Below are 20,125 nucleotides of genomic sequence, written 5' to 3'. Positions count from 1 at the left end.
CCCAGCAAGCGGGGTCCTCAGAGGCCCAGCTGCATCACAGAGGTTGGATCAGGAAGTGGTGGGCAGAACAAGCACACAGCATCCCTTTGCCTGTAAAGGCCTCTCTGGAGACACTGCTGAGGCTCGGGTAGTTGAAGAGGGGAAGGTGAGAAGCAAACACACAGGGGGATTGTATTTCTCCCCAGCACAGCGAGAGGTTTGTTCTTCCAGATGACAGGAAACTCTGTTGACAGAAGCCTTTGGATTGAGGACTTTATGTTTTTAATTTTACTGTAGACAATTGCATTTCTATTTTTGACATAGCATTTAACTTGCAGATTTGTATGAATTATTAATACCCCTTGTGCATGCAGAGTCACCGTATAATGAAGTTGCACTCACGCCTGAGGCTCCTCCCAGGGACAGCCGGGACCAAGGAACGGATACTGGGGAGAAGGCTCCCCACTTTAGCATCTTCCATTGCCTGACTTCCCAATGGCCCTATGTGACTTCAACCACACATTTTCCAACTCAGGGATATACAGATTGCTGATTCACACCATGCACCTCCCCAAAGACCCGGGCCATTGTGTGGAACTGGAGAGAGGAGCTGCCAGGCCAGGAACTCTGGCTCTCCAGGCCCCTCCTTAGAGATTCCTGGCCACCAGGCCCTAAGCGTGCCCACAGGATAGTCTGCTAGCCCAGCATGTGAAGCCTGTTTCAGGCAGGGTCTTTGCAAAGAGCCTGGGGAATTGTTTCCCCTCTTTTTCCGGGCTCTGAGACCTTTCAAAGCAGAGAAATCGGTCTGAGTAGTTTGATGTGAGTGGGAACTAGAGACAGAGAGAGAGAAGGAAATAGGATTGACATCCCCCACCCTTCTTATGTTGGGGACTGGATACGGTGTGTGTGTGCCTACATGCATGCATACACACACACACACACACACACACACACACACACACACACAAAGAAAAGAGACTGGAGGAGAGGAGGCTGAGGAGCTGGGAAACAGGACCAGTTATCCTGGAGGGCCAAAGAGAGGTTTCGCATGGTGAAATCCTATCTCTACTAAAAATACAAAAAATCAGCCAGACATGGTGGTGGGCACCTGTAATCCCAGCTATTCAGAGGCTGAGGCAGGAGAATCGCTTGAAACCAGGAGGTAGAGGTTGTAGTGAGCCAAGATTGCGCCATTACACTCCAGCCTGGGCAACAGAGCAAGACCCCATCTCAAAAAAAAAAAAAGAGAGAGGGGTTTTGGGGCTGAGGCCTAGTATTACAGATGCTTAGGTTTGAGAAAAAAGATTCATGGAGCCCCACTTCCTGGCCTGTGGCCTGGATCACCTTCACAGCACTCACACCAACCACAGCTCACTGTCCATTGAGGGTGTCCATGCCACCCTGGAGCATCACTGATCATTAGAAATGCCTTCAGATGCTTGGTGAGGCTGAGTTGCCTCCCCTCCAGGAGAGCTGGCATGGCCTTAAGTCCTTTCACCATCTTGGCCCCTTCTCTTCTTATGTTCTACTTAGCCAAGATCCTTTTTTTTTTTTTTTTTTTTTTTTTTTTTTGAGACAGAGTCTCCATCTGTCGCCCAGGCTGGAGTGCAGTGGCGCAATCTTGGCTCACTGCAAGCTCTGCCTCCCGGGTTCACGCCATTCTCCTGCCTCAGCCTCCCAACTAGCTGGGACTACAGGCACCCACCACCATGCCTGGCTAATTTTTTGTATTTTTAGTAGAGACGGAGTTTCACCATGTTAGCCAGAATAGTCTCCATCTCCTGACCTCGTGATGTGCCTTCCTCAGCCTCCCAAAGTGCTGGGATTACAGGCATGAGCCCCCACGCTGGGCCACCAAGACCCTCTTAAAGTGTGACTGTTTTCCAGATTTTAACAAAGCCATTTGGTCTAACCAGTTCTGAGAGGAGCAGAAAATATCACCTTACCCCATGTCCAACCTTCTAGAAGCCACAGCAGTCCAAGATCCCACTACAATTGGAGATACACACTCAACTGACCACACGGCAAGTACATGAATCTGCTGAGGCTGCCATAACAAAGTGCCACAGACTAGGCGGCTTGAACAACAGAGACTGATTCTCACAGTTCCAGAGGCTAGAAGTCCAAGATCAAGGTGTCGGCAGGGTTGGTTCCTTCTGAGCCTCTTTCCTTGGCTTGTAGTTGGCCATCTTCTCCCTATGTCTCTGTGTCGTCTTTATTCTGGGTCTGTCTTAATCTCCTCTTCTTGTAAGGACATGAGTCATGTTGGATGAGGGCCCACCCAGATGACCTCATCTTAACTTGATTACCTATGTAAAGGTCCTGTTTCCAAATACAGTCACATTCTGAGGTACTGGAGGTTAAAACTTCAGCATAGGAATGTTGGCCGGGCACAGTGGCTCATGCCTGTAATCCCAGCACTTTGGGAGGCTGAGGCAGGCGGATCACCTGAGATCAGGAGTTCGAGACCAGCCTGGCCAACATGACAAAACCCAGTCTCTACTAAAACTACAAAAATTAGCTGGGCGTAGTGGCGCATTCTTGTAATCCCAGCTACTTAGGAGGCCAAGGCAAGAGAATCGCTTGAACCCAGGAGGCGGAGGTTGCAGTGAGCTGAGTTCGTGTCATTGCACTCCAGACTAGGCAACAGAGTAAGACTCCATTTCAAAAAACAAACAAAAAAGAGGAATATTGAAGGGGTACACTTCAGCTCATAGCAGCAGGAGAGAAACCACAGGCTGTAGCCCTCTCCTAAGCTGACTTCTCTGGCTGCTCTCTCCCCCTGCCTCTCCCCAAAAGGCTATTCTTCTAGCCAGCAGTGGGTGATGACTCCTATGGTTCTCTTCCACTCTTCTCAGTCTCAGGTTATGTGGGGCTCCCACCATGTGCCACCTCATCAGGTGTCAACTTGGTTCAATTACTATTAATTAAGTGCCCCCTATTTAAGGCACTATACTAGGTTCCTTCACATCTCTAATCTCACTTCCTCTTTATAACCACCTGGAAGACTAGGAGTTACTACTCCCATTTTATAGATGAGAAAACTAAGGCTCAGAATGATCACCTGACTTATCCTAGCTCACCTATCTGGGAGGAGGCAGAGCTGAGATCTGAGCCCAAATCTTGACTTTGAACCCAGTGGTCTTCCCATCACACCAGGCAACAGGACCTCCAAAATATCAAATTCTCTCAGGCCCCAGGAGCTCAAACCAGGGAAGAGGACTAGAGATTCGGTGGGCTTGGATGCCTGCAGTTTGGGAATCCTGAGCAGGGGCTGAAAGAGGTGCTCACCCACTTCACCAAACAGTCTCAATGATGCTTGATTTCCCTAGGGAATGCCAGAAGGACACATTCTATGCACCAGACTCCTCTACTGACCTCCTCAGGGAGCACTTCTCAGGTTGTGTCTGAGAAGCACTAAAAAGGACAGGAACCTGGCCAGGTGTGGTGGCATGAGCCTGCAGTCCCAGCTCCTCAGGAGGCTGAGGCAGGAGGATCAGTTGAGCCCAGAGGTTCAAGGTTACAGTGAGCTGGGACCGCAACACTGAACTTTAGCCTGGATGACAGAGTGAGACCCCATCTCTTAGGAAAAAAAAAAAAAGTTTTTTTGGCTGGGCACAGCGGCTCACGCCTGTAATCCCAGCACTTTGGGAGGCCGAGGCAGGTGGAGCACATGAGGTCGGGAGTTCAATACCAGCCTGGCCAACATGGTGAAACCCCAGTCTCTACTAAAAAATACCAAAATATTAGCTGGGCGTAGTGGCGGGTACCTGTAATTCCAGCTACTCAGGAGGCCGAGACAGGAGAATCGCTTGAACTCGGGAGGTGGAGGTTGCCATGAGCCGAGATCACGCCATTGCACTCCAGCCCGGACAACAAGAGTGAAACTCTGTCTCGGAAAAAAAAAGAAAAAGAAGTTTTTCCAAGAGTGTCCTTATCCAGCCCAGGACTGTAGAAGACTGAGTCAGATAGAAGCCAGAAAGCCTTCTCCCCCCTCATGAATACCTAGAACTTTTAATGTGCACTGAGAAAGGCCCCTGCGATACCTGGAGTACCCCCACCACCTCCAGGAGGAAGAAGAACCCCTACTCGGAGTGACTTTTGTCTTTTTCTTTTCTTTCTTTTTTTTGAGATGGAGTCTCACTGCGTTGCCCAGGCTGGAGTGCAGTGGCACAATATCGGCTCACTGCAATCTCCGCCTCCCGGGTTCAAGTGATTGTCCTGCCTCAGCCTCCCGAGTAGCTGGGATTACAGGCACCTGCCATCACGCCTGACTAATTTTTGTATTTTTTACTAGAGCTGGGGTTTCACCACACTGGCCAGGCTGGTCTGGAACTCCTGCCCTCAAGTGATTCACCTGCCTTGACATCCCGAAGTGCTGGGGTTGCAGGCATGAGCCACCGCACCTGGCCTCAGTGAATTTTCTCTCCCCTTTTCTCACACACACACAGTCTCTCACTGTCCTCAGCTGCTTCTGCCCCTCACTCCTCCCTCCCCTCCTCACCTCAGTCCCTCCTCTCAGCCCCTCTACTTCTGACTTGTGTGTGGAGGAGAGTCTGAGCTGAACGGCCTCCTATTTAACTCATTACAAGTAAACTGGATGATCTTGAAAGATGACTCTGCTCTGGCACAATTTTCCTGAATAAACTAGCTTCTAAGGGTTGGTGATTATTGGTGCTGAATAATTGTGTGTTGAACTAATTGATTGATTAATTGGAGGAACATCCTTGATCTCCATAAAAGAAATGACTGTCGGGTGTGTGCAGGGCTGGAAGGGCAGCAGGAGACAAGAGCAGGCTCAGATCTGTTAAAAACCTAAGACTCATGCGTGTAATTTTAAGTTACATAATACCACAAGGCTAATGCTGGGGGGCGGGGGAGTCCCCTGCTCCATTTACAAATCCTACTCCCTAAAGGCAACTACTTTCAAATCTTTTAGATATTTCTTCTGGCATTTCCCTCCATTTTTCTACATAACATGCTTTATAGCCATTTCTTGACTTTTCCATTTTAGACAGTCATTGAATCCATTGACTTCCTGCTGTAGAATAAGATTCTGCTCTGCCATACACACACATACAGATGCAAGCAACCCCTCTCCCACCCTCCCAGTGGAGTTATATTACAATTTGTGGTTAAATCATTAAAAAAAAAAATTTTTTTAAGACGCAGGATTTGGCTGGGTCGCCCAGGCTGGAGGACAGTGGCTATTCACAGGCACGATCATAGCTCACTGCAGCCTTGAACTCCTGGGCTCAAGTGATCCTCCTGCCTCAGCCTCCTGAGTAGCTGGGACTACAGACAGGTGCCACCATGTCCAGCTTGGTTAAATTATTTTTTTAATATTTATGTTAATATACATGTGTATTGTTACTAATTTACCCTTAAAACTCTCTTGACAGAGCTCTCAGACTCCTCTCAATAAGGTCAGACCCATCAGAAGTCTCCCCAGGTTTTGCTTTTGTTTTGTTTTCGAGGCAAGTTTCTTAGAAGCCTGTATCTTCTGTTCCAGTCCGAACTCTTTAACTCTGTTCTCCAGGCCTGCAGCATAGCTGTCATCTGGGGCTTCCTTTCACTGCTGTCCTGGGATTCCTTTCACCTCTATCTTCTGTTGGAGTCCCTAGTTCCTGGAATTCATACCTTTCTTTTTCATGGGTAATTTTTTTTTTTTTTTTTTTTTTTTTTTTTTTTGAGACAGTTTCGCTCTTGTTGCTCAGGCCGGAGTGCAGTGGTGCGATCTCGGCTCACTGCAACCTCCACCTCCTGGGTTCAAGCGATTCTCCTGCCTCAGCCTCCCCAGTAGCTGGGATTACAGGGATGCACCACCACACCCGGCTAATTTTGTATTTTTAGTAGAGATGGGGTTTCTCCACATTGGTCAGGCTGGTCTCAAACCTCAGGTGATCCGCCCATCTCAGCCTCCAAAAGTGCTGGGATTATAGGTGTGAGCCACCGTGCCCCGCTTTCTTGGGTAATTATTTTTTTATGGAAAACAAATCCTCCAGTAACTTTCTGAGAAAGTATTTATGAAAGGTTAACTTTTTGAGGCTATTCAAATCTGAAAATGTCTTTATTGAGTCCCCTACTTTAGTGTTAGTTTAGTTCGGTGTAGAATTCTAAGTTGGAAATGATTTTTTTCCTCTGGATTTTTAAGGCATTGCTCCATTGTCTTCTGGCTTCTAGTTAAGAAGTCTAAAACCTTTTGATTCCTGATTTTTATATGTTTGTTTTCCTCTTTGTATTTTCATTTTTGTTTTTGTAGAGATGAGATCTTGCTTTGTTGCCTAGGCTGGTCTCCAACTCCTGGGCTCAAGAGATCCTCCCACCTCAGCCTCCCAAAGTGCTAGAATTATAGGCATGAGCCACCACACCTAGCCTGTTTTCCTCTTTCTAAAAACTGTGAAATGTAAAAAATCATTTCTTTATCCACAGAGATATAAAAGTTTATGACAACATGACTTGATGTGGGTCTTGTTTCATATTTTTGCTGGAGACTTTGTAGGCCTTTTCAGTTCAGAAACCCAGGTTCTTCATCCTTCCATTCTGGGAAATTATCTTTCATTATATTTTCCATTAATTTACTTACCTCTATTTTCTCTGTTCTACTGTCTGGAACTCCTGTTAATTAGATGTCAGACCACCTGAACTGGTCCTCTAATTTCATTATATTTTCTCTATTTTAATCTCATCTTTCTATCTTTTTCTCTTTCTCTCTCTGTTGTACTTTATAGATTTCCTCAACTTTCTTTTGGCTCTTCTATTGCAACATTTTAATTTCTGCCATCTTATTTTTAATTTTCAAGGCTTCTTTCCTACTCTCTGGCTATCCTCTTTTATAGCACTCTATTCTTTCACAGGTGCAATATTTTCTTATAGCTACCTGAGCATGTTCATTTTAATTATGATAGAGGCTTTTTTCCTTCTCTTTTTTTTAGGTTTTCCTTGTTCCACGCATGGTTCCTATTTCCTCTGTGTTCCTGTTGTCTATTTGTTTATTTCAGTGTTTCTCTTTCATGTGAGGGCCTGTTTCAAATATCTGGTGATCCTTGGCCATCTGTTCATGTTTTACAGTGAGCCTCAGAAAAGCTAATTGGACACCTGGGGGTGGAGGGCGATGTCAGGCGTGTTGACTGATGGGACTCTCAACTATCAATATCTTTAGGTCATTTCTCTTGAACTCCTCAGTGTCCCTAGAAAGGAACCATCCAACCTCCTGCCACAGGGAGTTCAGTCGGGCAGTCAGCCTTTAGGAGCGCAGCAGGGAAGAGAGCAGCAGGAGAGGTCCACCCCCACCTTCATCTCTGCCTGTGTCCCTTGTCCACAGCCTGTGACGCCAACCTCTCTGAAAGACTTGGACAATTCACCTGGCTATTCAAGGTGGGGGGAGCAGAGACTGGGGGTCTAATTCCCTATTTTATAAACTTTCAAACAGTCCTGTTTTGATCCTACCTGCACCTTCACCTTCAGAGGATCCCAGTGTCTCTGATTCCTGAGCTTTTTGAGGTTACAAAGGACTTCATCACCCAGGCTTATGACACTCCCTTTGCAGGCACTTAACATTGCCCAGGAAGCAGAAACCAAAGCAGTTATCGCTCCTCCACCTGCTTTTCCATCTTCCAGTGTGTGACATCCCTTGTCTCCTATTCCTCTTTTCCTTGTAGGTTTATACCTGTACCCCTTTAACTCTCATGTCAGTTGGGTTTGGGAAAGAAGCTGAGCAAAGTGCACGTCTCCACACCAGCATGTTTACTCAGCCTCCTTCCTTGTGTCTCCTCAGCGCTTTACTGTGTACCCATGTGAGAGTACTTAGTGCCTTGTACTTAGCTGTTTTCTTGGCTCTCTCTGCAGTAGACTAGGAAGACAGGAATCAAGTCAAATCACCCCTAGTGTCTAATACAGCACCTCGTATACAATAGTCAGTTTCTAAATTGTGCTGAATAACTGGATGAGCAAGTTGGCCTCCGTCTCCCATCTCCCATCTCTAAGAGGAGGCCTTTGGAGCCCTGGTGTCCAGCTGGCTGAACTTCTGGGAAGTTGGGTGGTCCCTGGAGCCACAGCAGCTGTGCCATTCCCAGGAAAGTTTGGCATCTCTGGAGCACCACCATACATGTCTTCCCACCTCTGTTTCAGGGAGCAGTGTGTGCCCAGCCCTGCCCACCAGGAACATTTGGCCAGAACTGCAGCCAGGACTGTCCTTGCCACCATGGAGGGCAGTGTGACCACGTGACTGGACAGTGCCACTGTACAGCTGGATACATGGGGGACAGGTAAGGATAGTGTTAACTGTTGTCTTTGCTGTCCATTTTACTCATTTTCACAGGAGCCTTGCAGAGAACAGCTCATAGCTCTGTCTCTGCCAGTCTTCCAGTTCCTTTCTCAGAAAGCACTCTGAGCTCTCCTGCCAGAGAGAGTTGGCACCTGATCCCTCCTCACCCTCGGCCTGCAGAGACACCCTCTTCTCTGGCCTAGTGGCCCAAGCCATGAATTTGCATGGGCTCACCTGGGGGAAGGACGTGAGCACCTGCCCCCACTCTCTACTCTCTGAACTCATGGAGGGAGGCAATGGCACAGATAATCCAAGGAAGCTGAGAGTGCAAAACCATTTCACACATTTTGCACGATTTCTTCTGGAAGGGGATTTTTAGTCCTAATTTGGGTTCCACCAAAAGGATACTGGCATCAGTTTGCATCCTCTGAAGGCCTGCGGCTTAAGAGCAGATTGAAGGAGGGTGCCAGTGTCCCGGAATGAAACCAGCCTTGCAGAGTGAATAATCAAAAAACACAGAACTGGCAAATTGCCATATGTGCACATGTGCCACAGCTGGAAGAAGGAGGCCATGATGACAGGGCAGGTGCAGAGGAAAAGGGAGAAACGGCAACCAGCATGTGTGATGGTGAGTAGATTGGAAGCTGGAAAAAGATATTTGAAACCCACAGAACCTGGGCCAAGTCTCTTCCCTCTCACCCTTGACCACATGGGTCTCTTCAAGCAGAGAAGGGCTGTACAGAGGTGGCCCCCACACCCCATGCCTGGTTCTGTGGGGATCCATGTTTCATTTCTGGCTCCTGGATTTTATGCTCTTCTCAGACAAAATGAGGAAACATTTTTCATCATTCCCTGCCTGGGTGACATCAGGAAGCCAGGAGGGAGGCTGAGTTAACCAATGAATCCCTCTGTTTCTAACAGACATAATCGGGGCTTCTCCAGCTCTCACTAGAATCAGCCCCAAATCCTTAGTGATGTCCAGAAAAGAGACTGTCCATTAGCCTTGGGCTGATTTACCTCCGGCTGGAAGTCTTTTAAGCCAGATCTGATCTCTTTGTGAGCCAGTGTTCATCAACGTGAACTTCCCCAGCGTAGAACGTGGGGTGTGGCATCTGGGGATCCGTCCCTCCCTGACCCGTGGGGGGGGGGGCTAAAACATTGAGTCCAGTTCCCATCCTCATCATCTCCCCAAATAAGGAAATGCTCAGGATGAGCCAGTATGGACTGGAACCAGGAAGACCCTCAAGCCAGCACAGGACTCCTTTGTCAGTCCACTTTCTCATGAGAGTGCAAACCGCTCGCTTGTTGTTGGAAATGAGCAGGCCCAGCACTCTAGCCGGCTAGACTCCACACGAGTAGACCCTAGTTCATTGGTGCTCTCGATTTTCCCTGTAAAGATGTGCCAAATAGAGAAATAATCCAAAATCTCTCTGCTTGTTGGAGCCTGGTCCATGATCCTGGGCAGAGAGAAACCTCTAAAGCCAAGGGGCCCTCCAGCAAGCTTTGTCAATCAACCACAGGAGAGTTCAATAGGAGGCCAGGCAGCATTTGGGCTTCTCGCCTAAACGGGCTGCCTGGTGTTTAATATTTTGTAAAATTGCCTCCATTAATTTCGTAGGTGACAGCTGCATTAACCCACCCAAATCATCACAAGCATATTAAAGTTGAGTGGGTGTAATAATGCAGGCCTCCCCGGATAGGCAGAAACCAGTGCAAATTAAACACGAAATGTAACGAGGGCTTTGCAGCTCATTTTGTAATTTAATTGAGCAATGTATCTGGTTGTTAATGGCAATATCGGACACATTAGATTGATATGGTGCAAAGGAAGAATGTTTAAGTAGAAAACTAATTCCTGCTGTGATTACCCTTCTGTTCCACGGGCTCCGTTATTAGCATGCTTTGTGTAAAATTCATTAGCTGTCGTTGCTTGATCTCTAAATAAATAAGTTGTTTAAATTGTGAGTAGGGAAAAAAAAGAGGCTGATTATGTAAATGAATGAGGTTGTCAATATTTCATTTCCAGATTGCTTTTCTGGGGCTGTAGATTCGGTCACCCAAAAAATGTAGTGGGCTAGGGAATTGCCCTTCTGAGGAGCTTAGGGTTCAGGGCTCTGTCCAGTCCTGCTAGGCAGGAGGGAGCAGGAATGTTTGAAAAGGAGCAGGTATCAGGAGGTATCTGGTTTGAGTTTTTTCACCCGACATTTGAGAGACATTCGAGGCCAGCAAAGCACAGAGACTTCTGGAGAAATCCATTTGCAGGCTGAACAGGGGCTGGCAATTCAGATATGATTATTCAGGTCTTCAGCTGCTCTTTTCCTCCCTTCTGCCTCAGTTTCCCTCCTTCCCTTCCCCCATTCTACTTCTCCTCCTTCTGTCTTCTACTTTCCATTCCTTCTCCAGACATCACCTTCTTTTTTGCCTCTTCTTCCCTCTTTTTTCTGCTCTCTTTCCGTTCATGAGGCCTCAGATTGACTGACATGTGACAAGATTTGCAGAAAGACAATCTGGGGTCATCTTGGCCCCATGCAGGCTGCGTGAGCTTGGAGCAATTGCCTCACTTGTCCCATGGCAGCCTCCTTAACTCCAAAGTGAGGGTGATGAGAATATCTGCTGCTCCAGGGGCTGGGGACAGGCTCTGGGGCCTGAGCAGCTGGAAACCCCTCGGTATATGGTGCCCAGGGCTGGTGTTGTCCTCATGATCCCTGCTGCCCCATTATTCTACCAGATCACTCCTTTACACAGTGGCTCTGAGAGGAGAGAGCTGGCGGCATCTTCTTAGGAAGGAAGCACTCAAGGCCAGACCCCAGTCACTGTCCTCTTCTCCTTGTCATTGTGGGCACAGAGCAACGAAAGCACAGAAGACAGACAAGGACACCCCAGTCTCAAGTTGCCAAAGCTGGTGCCCCACACACTGGCTGCTCTCATTCGCCACATACTTGCTAGCTGGCCCTGCCACATCCACGAGGGTCTGGCCACTCATCCTCACCGTAAACAACTGAGTCACCCAGACACAGAATCTCTCTGCCCTGTCTATAGAAGAATACTTCCACTCCCATGATCCTCCAGAATACATAATAAAGAAGTTAGAACTGTATTTTTTTTAATTGCTTTTCCCCTCTGATTACTGTAGAAGATATATAGAAAACCTAGAAAATTGAAACATATGATAATTAAAACACTGACTCCTCAAATCTACTCTACTATCAACATTTTAGAATTTTTCCCTTTGGGCTTTTTCATGCCTGAATTTAAGGCCAGAAGGTCAGATGGGCTCTGTTATAAGAACTGTTGAAAACAATATTAACATGAGTACTAATGAAAATAACTAACTTTTCGAATTGAGCCCCAATTATGGGCTGGGCACCTTTCTGTGTTACACACATTATCCCATTTAATTCTTGCAGAACCTGATGAGATTTAGTGAGTATCATCCCATTTTACAAAAAGGAAGAGGATGTCAGAGCTTTAGGTTAGTTCTCCATTATCCGCACTGTTGAATCAGTGCTGGAACAAAGATAACTAGAACTCCAGAGGCCATTTCCATTTGTCTTTGGGATGCAAGAAGTTGTCTCCCTCTTTTACCCCTTATTCCCCCAGGTTTACCCCTTGACTTATCCGGATCTAGTTGCTGTGACAATAAATTTGCATCCCCTGGGAAAGAGCCCAGGGTAGGGGTAATGGGTGTTGAGGCACATTCAGGAAACCAGGTGGTCAGCAGTGGAGGTCACACTCACCCACGGAGGAGCCACACCCTTGGCTGTGAGTTAAATGAAGTTGAATAATTATCCTCATGTTGGCAGCTCCAAGTACTAGCCCAGACATGCATAGGACACAAAGGGGGTCCCAGGCTTCCTCCTTGGGGGCTCACAGGCTGATGGGAGAGACTCAGCCCCTACCTTGAGGGGATGCTCTTCCAAGGAAGGGAAAATAGCCCTTGTCACAGGGCATTCTATAGTCCCATGAAGGAGGATGCTTCCTGTACTCGAGGGAAAATCCAGAGTCAGGGAGGGGACATGTCTCCCAGTAGGACAAGAGAGACTCTACATCTGCCCAAAAGGCTCACAAACCAGAGACACTGTATAGAAACAAAATCACCCCATTTCATCAGATCTAAGGTGCCACTGATTGTGAGATGCATCATTATTTCATACACTGCAAAGAAGGAAAAACACTGGCAATTAAACTATGATGATATCATCAGACATAAGACTTATCTGATTAATTTCAGAGATATAAAAATATATTTGAAAAACAAGGTGGCTCGTGCCTGTAATCCCAGCACTTGGGGAGGCCGAGGCAGGCAGATCATGAGGTCAAGAGATTGAGACCATCTTGGCCAACGTGGTGAAACCCTGTCTCTACTAATAATACAAAAATTAGCTGGGCGTGGCGGTGCACACCTGTAGTCCCAGCTACTCGGGAGGCTGAGGCAGGAGAATCACTTGAACCTGGGAGGCAGAGGTTGCAGCGAGATCGTGCCATTCCAGCCTGGGCGACAGAGTGAGACTCTGTCTCAAACAAACAAACAAAAAAAACAAGGTGTTTTTAAACCTACCTAAATGGTTTTTTGTTTAACGGGTGCGGAGTTTCAGTTTGGGAAGATGGAAACGTTCTGGAGATGGGTGGTGGTGATGTAGCACAACAGTGCGAATGTGCTTAATGCCACTGAACTGTACGTAGTTAAAATCGTCAATTCTATGCTGTGCACTGTCTTAGTCTGCTCATGCCACTATAACAAAATACCCAAGACTGAGTAATTTATAAACAACAGACATTGATTCTCACAGTGGAGGCTGAGAAGTTCAAGATCAAGGGGCCAGCAGGTTTGGTGTCTGATGAGGGCCCCAATCTCTGCTTCCAAAATGGTGCCTTGAAGCCTGTATCCTCAGAGGGTGAAAGGAATAGAAGAGCCAAAAAAAAAAAAAAAAAAAGGGACCTCAGTGGCTCCCTGTAGCCCTTTTATAAGAGCGCTAATCCATTCATGCCCTAATCACCTCCCAAAGGCCAAAGGCCACACCTCCTCATACCTTGGCATTGGGTGTTAAGTTTCAATGAGAATTTTGAGAGAAGCATTTAAACCATAACATGTATAGTTCACGACAACTTTAATTAAAAAAAATATATATTAGGCTTGGAATCAATAAAATACGGTAATACAAACTCATTGCTGGGGTCACTGAGGAGACCTGGCGTGAAAGGCAGAAATGACTGGGGTGAACTAAACCATGGAATACTTCCTGGAGGAGGAGAGAGAAAAGGGGAGGAGGCTGTGAGCAGGATGGAGCACACCAGGCCTGGGCCAGGTGACCAGGAGGACCACATCCTGGAGGATCTCGAAGCACAGGTGAGGGATCCCGGCCCACAGCCTCAGCCACACTCTGCTCTCCCACAGGTGCCAAGAGGAGTGCCCCTTCGGGACCTTCGGCTTCCAGTGCTCACAGCGCTGTGACTGCTACAATGGTGGGCAGTGTTCACCCACCACGGGTGCCTGCGAGTGTGAGCCTGGCTACAAGGGCCCGCGCTGCCAGGAGCGACTGTGCCCAGAGGGCCTTCATGGCCCAGGCTGCACCCTGCCCTGCCCCTGTGATGCTGACAACACCATCAGGTATGAGCTGGGAACCGGCGAGCTCGGGACAAGGGCGGGGGGTGCTCAGGTAGAAAGGAGGCTTGCTAGGATGTGGCCCCCCCACCTCTGGCACGGACATCCAGGCAGGGTGGGGAAAGGGCTAGGACCTTAGCACTGAGCCCTGAGAACTACTTTGATGAAAAGAAGGGGAAGCCAAGGCCACATAGCCACAGTCAGGACTAGAGCGAGGTCACTCAACTCTGTCCACCACACCTGGCCGCCTGCATTTCCAAATGTGCCTGTCTGAGACTCCACACATGAGAGCAAGGAGGGAGCAAGGAGGTGGGGTGGAGCACAGCTGCATGACCCTGGGGGCTGGGATGGCAGGGCTCGGGTGCCGCAAGCTCTGAGCACATTGTCCTGGAGAATATTTCCCCTCCACTTGTGTGGCATCCAACCAGAGCCAGGGCCACTAGGGCAGAAGTAGAGGCTTGAGCTGCAGAAGGTCAGGACTAAAAAGGACCTTAAAAATCAGTAGGGCCATCCCAGGGCCTAGAGAGGGTTGTCCCAACAGGCCCTGGCAAAGGTAGAGAAGCAGGAACAACAGGGGCAGCCCTTTATCAGGGCCTGGACTTGAGGCCAGCCCCTCCCTCAGCACTCTGTGTCCTTTGTGGCTTGGGGACATCTGGGCAGAATTTGCCCCCCCCCATCCCCCACTTCCAAAGGAGTCTGAACCTGTGAAGCCAGAGCTGCTCTGGTCTACTACTCCCAGCTCCCTTCCCTGCCTGCTTCATGCACCAGTAGGCACTGCCCCTGGGTAAAAATTGAGGCTGCCAGCCCCAGATAAATGCTCCCACAGCCCTTTATTGTGGCTGCCTCTTATCTGGGTGATGAAGGTCAGGGGAGCATCCCTTCTCCCTCAGGCCTACAGACAGCCCAGGGAAGACCAGCCACCCTGGGCATGGGTGCTGCTGCTGTTTGCAGGGCAGACAGAGAATCCCTCTGCTTTGCAGCCCTGTCCCTGGGACAGCCAGGACTTAGCCTTGGCTGCTCTTCGCTTCCAGGCTTTGATCTTTCACAGACCACTCTGGAGCTTCGTTCATTGCAAGCAGAGGCATCTCAGCAAGGGCTATGAGTCAAATGAAAAGTCCTCCCTCCCTAGAGTGGAGCAGCTGGGGTGGTATGAGGCAAAGGTGGAGCGCCCAGGAAGGAGATTGTCCAGAGAGGGTGCTAGAGCCAGTGGAGTTGGACTGTCCACGACCTGAGCATTCATTCACTGGGTCATTCATTCAGCAAACACTGAGCGCCTGCAGGGCTGGGCTGTGAGGAGGAAACACTAAGCACCTTCTACCATATTTCTTCAAATACAAGACAATAACAGTAGTGAGGCACAGCTTTATTTGGGTTACTACTAGGAAAATTCTATCAACTGAACCATGACACACCATTGATTGTATAACATACCCAATATCAGAGATGTGAAAATGTAGAGGAGAAGTACATCTTAGAATTGGTGAAATATATGTGGCTGGCCCTGCTAGGTTCCAACATGTGCCCAAGTAACTGTGACCCAGGACTATGTGATGCTGGTCAGGGAAGGCTTCCTAGAGGAGGTGGCATCTGGGCTGGGTTTGGAGAGCAGAGCGAGAGCTCCAAGGTGCTAATTACAGAAGTCCCACATGGCTGGTCAGGAGACTGAGGCAGCTGGCTCAGACTGTTCCATGTGTCTAAATATTAATATTCCAGGATCTGTCGCTGTTGGGAAGCTGAGGGAGGACCCTCTCCAAGACAGGAAGCAAGGCTGATGCTGGGGTCAAATGCAGGGAGCTCCTGCCACAGAAATCTAACCAAGCCCCAAATTAAAGGGCTAGTGTTTTCCTCCTGTGCCTGGGCAACTATGCCCTGTATAATTCATTCTTCCTCTGAAGGAGTCCTCGATGCATTATTAATCGGACAGGACTCCCTCTCTCTCCCACTAATCTCAGCCCATCCAATATTGATGATTATTTGCTTTACTGTCTTTAAAACGTATCATGTGTCAGGGACTGGGAGGGAGTAGCGGTTCTTCAGAGTGGGGGCTCTGAGTGTGCCCACCAGTCGACTCCCCAGCCTGGTGTCCTCTGAGTCTGCATCACCATCTCCTTGAGGAGGTGGGCTCCCTGAGGGCACCAGCAGCCTGGCTTGTCCATTCCTGTGGCCTCTAGCCTCAGCACTGCACAGTGCCTGCACAGAGTAGGCCTTCAGTAAGAGGAGTCCCTGAACTCATCTTAAACAGCCCATCCCTCTAGGAGGTTCTACCCATTAGCTGAAGTCAACCCCATTTTTTCAAAAAAACATATTTCCCCCTTTCTCTTGGTACACTGGCCCACTGAGCCCCTGGCACAAAGTTTTTGTTCAGTTGAGGTTAGGGTTTCTCAACCCTGCCACCATGAACATTTTGGGCTGGGGAATTCTTTGTTGTAGAGGGCTGTCCTGTGCTTTGTAGAATGTTGAGCAGCATCCCTGGCCTCTACCCACTAGATGCCAGTAGCACCCTTCTTCCACTGCCCGAGTTCTGACAATCAGAAATGTTTCCAGACATTGCCGGATGTCTCAGGGTGGGGCGGGGCAGGAAAAATTCCCGGAGGTTGAGAGCCTCTGGGCTAAATGAACTCTCTCATGCTGCACTTCATTGTTCTTACGGACATCAGAAAACAGCTCTCTTCCTCTATGTGGATAGAGGGAAGCCCCTCTCTTCCCATGAGGCTTTTTTGGCCCATTATAGAGTCTTCTCTTGAGATTCAAGAAAAGCCAAGGAATGACTGTGTGACTTCTAATCTTAAGACAGTTAAAGTTCAAGTACTGAGTGGGGATTGGGACTTCTGAGTCCTGCCCTCAAACCTACCTCTGTCTAAGCAAGTGTCCATAATAAGGGCACTTGATATATGTACATAAGATACATGTCCTTCTCCTCTCTATGCATAAATTTCCCAATCTGTCCATCACCTTTCATCAACCCAGTGGGGGGAAATGTTCTCCTGTGGTCTTTGAAAGTGAAGCTTCCACCCAACTCCCTGAGAGAAGGAACGTGGGATCCCTAGAAGCCTAGCCTCAGTGCTCCCTGCCTTCTGCAGAACTTACAACAAAGCCCCCACCACAACAGCGTGCAAGGTCTTGAGCATCTTTCCTAGGGAGACAAAGTAATCCCAGCCCCCAGCCAAAGAAAGCACTATCCACCCAGCTCCAGCCTCTCTCTGGTCTATGCCCTTCCAGCAAGGCTGCTGCACAGAGGTTGAATCCATGCCCTGGGAAGGAAGAAGTGGCTGGTAAGATTCTCCAACTCTTCATTCCCGTTATCAACTCTTTGTAGCACACAAAAAGAAACCATCCTCCTTCATACAGGAATAACCTTGAGAAAGAAAGCACCTGTGTGTATGGGCTCTTAAATGTCTCCTCCACAATTGGATTGTCATAGACTAATTCCAGCAGCCATGATCGTGTATTGCCTTTGAAAGATTTGATTCAGCCAACAGATGCAGCATTGATAGAAATCTCATAGCAGCTGAAAGAAAGGCAGAAAAATCCACTCTGGAAGGATTCCTGTATTGTTCAGCTTTCGGTTCCTATTAACTTGTGATTAATCTATGTCTGGGGGAAATGGGAGAAAAGAAAAAACCAGAGAGAATGGAACCAGGCTAAACACCAGTGACTGTAACTTCTGCCTGAGCCAAAAGCAGCAGCCCCTGGCCTGCCATGTGACTCAAGAGAATGGGGACCACCACCGGGAAGAAGGGATGCCTGGGAGAGGGGCTGTGCAAGTCACTCTGCTGAGGGACAGAGGTTCCAAGCATGGTGGTCGCAGCTCTCCGTCATGATCAGTCAGCTGTCACTCTCCATCCTCTTTTCAAAGGGATGTTTGGAGTTCCTATAAGACGAGTAATCAAATTAAGAAAGTAGATATCCCATTTCTAGAAATGGGATATTGTAGGGATATGAAAAAAAAGGAATGATTTTAGATTTGGTTTTGAGCCTTCTGGTTCTCAGAGTAGAGTAAAATTAGTGCCTAATGTATCTCTGAGCAGCCAAAGTGACAGCAGCAGAGATCAAAAGCAGGAAATGCAGAGTACTTAGGTCAGCATTTGCTAGCTCGATGGGCGTGGAGTGTGCTTTTCACAAGGTGGTGCCCTCACCAAAGTAAGAGCGTGTAATGGGTGAACTCCATCCAGCGTGACCATTTGCTAGGCAGAGACAGCAGAAGGATCTATTGATGGAAAAAGCAGAAAGGTGCCTGAGACCTTTCAGAGTCTCAGTGCTCAGCAGAGCTGATGGCTGCAGCCAAGACCTGCCAGGCCATTCCTAGATTCAAGCACGTCAGTCTCCACAACCGTAACTGAGCCAGTCTCTCTACACTAACCCTAAACCTCAAGGGAAGCTCTTGGAAAGATGCAACCTAAAGAGAAGAGTGCTCCAAAACCATCTGCAGAGCAGCAGGGCCACCAAGGAGCACAACTTCCCCACGGCACCCATGCAGGCTGCTGTCTCCCCTTCCAGTGCCTTGGGGCTCAGGGAGGAATTTTTCTCTGTAAAGGTCAGAAAGTCTTCGAACACTCATCATTTACACCCATTCCTCTTTGTTAGATACTTATAATTTTTATTGCTTTACATCTGTTTATAAATAGAATAAATGCTCAATTTTGGTAAGTTAGGGAATACGTAGACATTTAAAGAAAAAACTTAGAATCAGTTTCTCAATCCAGAGATAAGCACAAAAGCCATTTTGTGGTCATCTATCGATGTCTGTATCATTTTCATATTTTAGATTTGATATATTGTCATAGTTGAAAGATTTAATTTAGGTAACAGATGCAGCATTGATAGAAATGGCTTTGTATACAAAGTGCTTATTTCACTTAACCTTGTATCATTAAACATTTTGAAAAACAATTGAATACATCTCTTAGCATTCCTTCACATGGATGTTATAATTCATTTAACCAATACCCTGTGGTGAGAGGTGGCATGAGGCAGTGGACAAAATGTGGCCAGACAGACCTGGGTTTGAATCCCAGCTCTGCCACTCACTGTCTTAGCTATGTGACCTTGGGCAAGTCACATAACCTCTAAATGCCATCTGTGAAATACAGGCTCAACTGCCTAATTCACAGGTTTATTTGAAGATTAGAAATATATGTATAAAGTCCCTGGTGCCTCAATAGCCTGGTCACATATTATTTATTATTATTTAAATTGCTTCCATTTTCTACTGTTATAAATAATGCTTCAGGGAACATCTCCGTGCATAAATCTTTCTCCACAACTATGATTATTTCCTTAGGATAGAGTCTTAGAAATGGAATTACAAGACCAGAGTCTGAATACTTTTAAGTCTTCTGATATGTAACCTCAGATTGTTTTGAAACCTTTACCAGCATTTTAAAGCATAGTCACTGTTTTGATGGAGGAAAAGTGGTGTCCAGTTGTTGTTTAGACTTGATGAATAATGAGACTAAATACTTTTCTGAAATGATTACTAGCTACTTGCACTTATTATTCAAGAATTGCCTGTTCCTGTCCACCCCCTCATTTTCTGTGAGAAAACCAGGGTCCCTAGAAGAGAAACAGCTTGGCTAGGCTTCACACAATTAGTTTGCTCATTAATTAATTTTCTAAATATATATTAAGCACCTCCAGTGTGCCAGGGACTCTGCTGGGCCCTGAGAAGGGAACAAGACAAACGGCTGTCCCCCATAGAGCTGCAACCTAGTGGAAAAGACAGATGACAAATCAGCAGAAACGAAGAAAGAATCAATGGAAGATAATTGTATTTAGAGGAAGCTGTATTCATTTCCAGATATTCACCAGGGCAGTGAATATGAGCCAGGTGTTGGGGATCCATCAATGGTCCAGCGGGGCAAGACGCCAAGGCCCCATGGAAGTTAGCAGAACCAAGACTTGCCCCAGGTTCCCCCTGCCAGCCCAGGGCATGCTTCTCTTGACCTTATCCCCGGAGCTGGGCTCCAGAGCAGAGAGGCAAATGCCACAAGGAATCTAAAAGGCTCATCTCTACCACCCAGCACTTCTTTGGTGTGTTAGTCTGAGCCCCTCCAGAAGCAGATACCAAGAGCAAGAGGTTTACTAGGGGAAGCATCTGTGAGGGAAAGTGGGGAGGGAGCTGGGGAGGCTGGGAGAGCTGACAGATCACATGTGAGGAAGGAAGGAAGGAAGGAAGGAAGGGAGGGAGGAAGGGAGGGAGGGAGGAAGGAAGGAAGGAAGGGAGGGAGGGAGGGAGGAAGGGAGGAAGGGAGGGAGGGAGGAAGGAAGGAAGGAAGGAA

At 47.7% G+C, this 20,125-nt stretch overlaps 1 protein-coding gene across 46 annotated transcripts in view; it reads left to right on the top strand.

Annotated features, from left to right (window-relative positions):
* MEGF11 (multiple EGF like domains 11) overlaps positions 1 to 20,125 on the top strand; it is a 391,182-nt gene that overhangs the window by 307,966 nt on the left and 63,091 nt on the right. For all 46 annotated transcript variants that reach the window (XR_012415082.1, XR_012415083.1, XR_012415084.1 and 43 more), the window contains 2 exons: positions 8,110 to 8,246; positions 13,641 to 13,853. Coding sequence is in view for 37 of the 46 variants with exons in the window: in XM_073996090.1 (XP_073852191.1) it covers positions 8,110 to 8,246; positions 13,641 to 13,853 (350 nt within the window). In the remaining 9 variants the exon portion in view is untranslated. The remainder of the gene's footprint in view (positions 1 to 8,109; positions 8,247 to 13,640; positions 13,854 to 20,125) is intronic.

This window comes from Macaca fascicularis, chromosome 7 (genome assembly GCF_037993035.2).
Source record: "Macaca fascicularis isolate 582-1 chromosome 7, T2T-MFA8v1.1".
Classification (NCBI taxonomy): Eukaryota; Metazoa; Chordata; class Mammalia; order Primates; family Cercopithecidae; genus Macaca; species Macaca fascicularis.
This window is presented reverse-complemented; position numbering and strand designations above follow the sequence as displayed.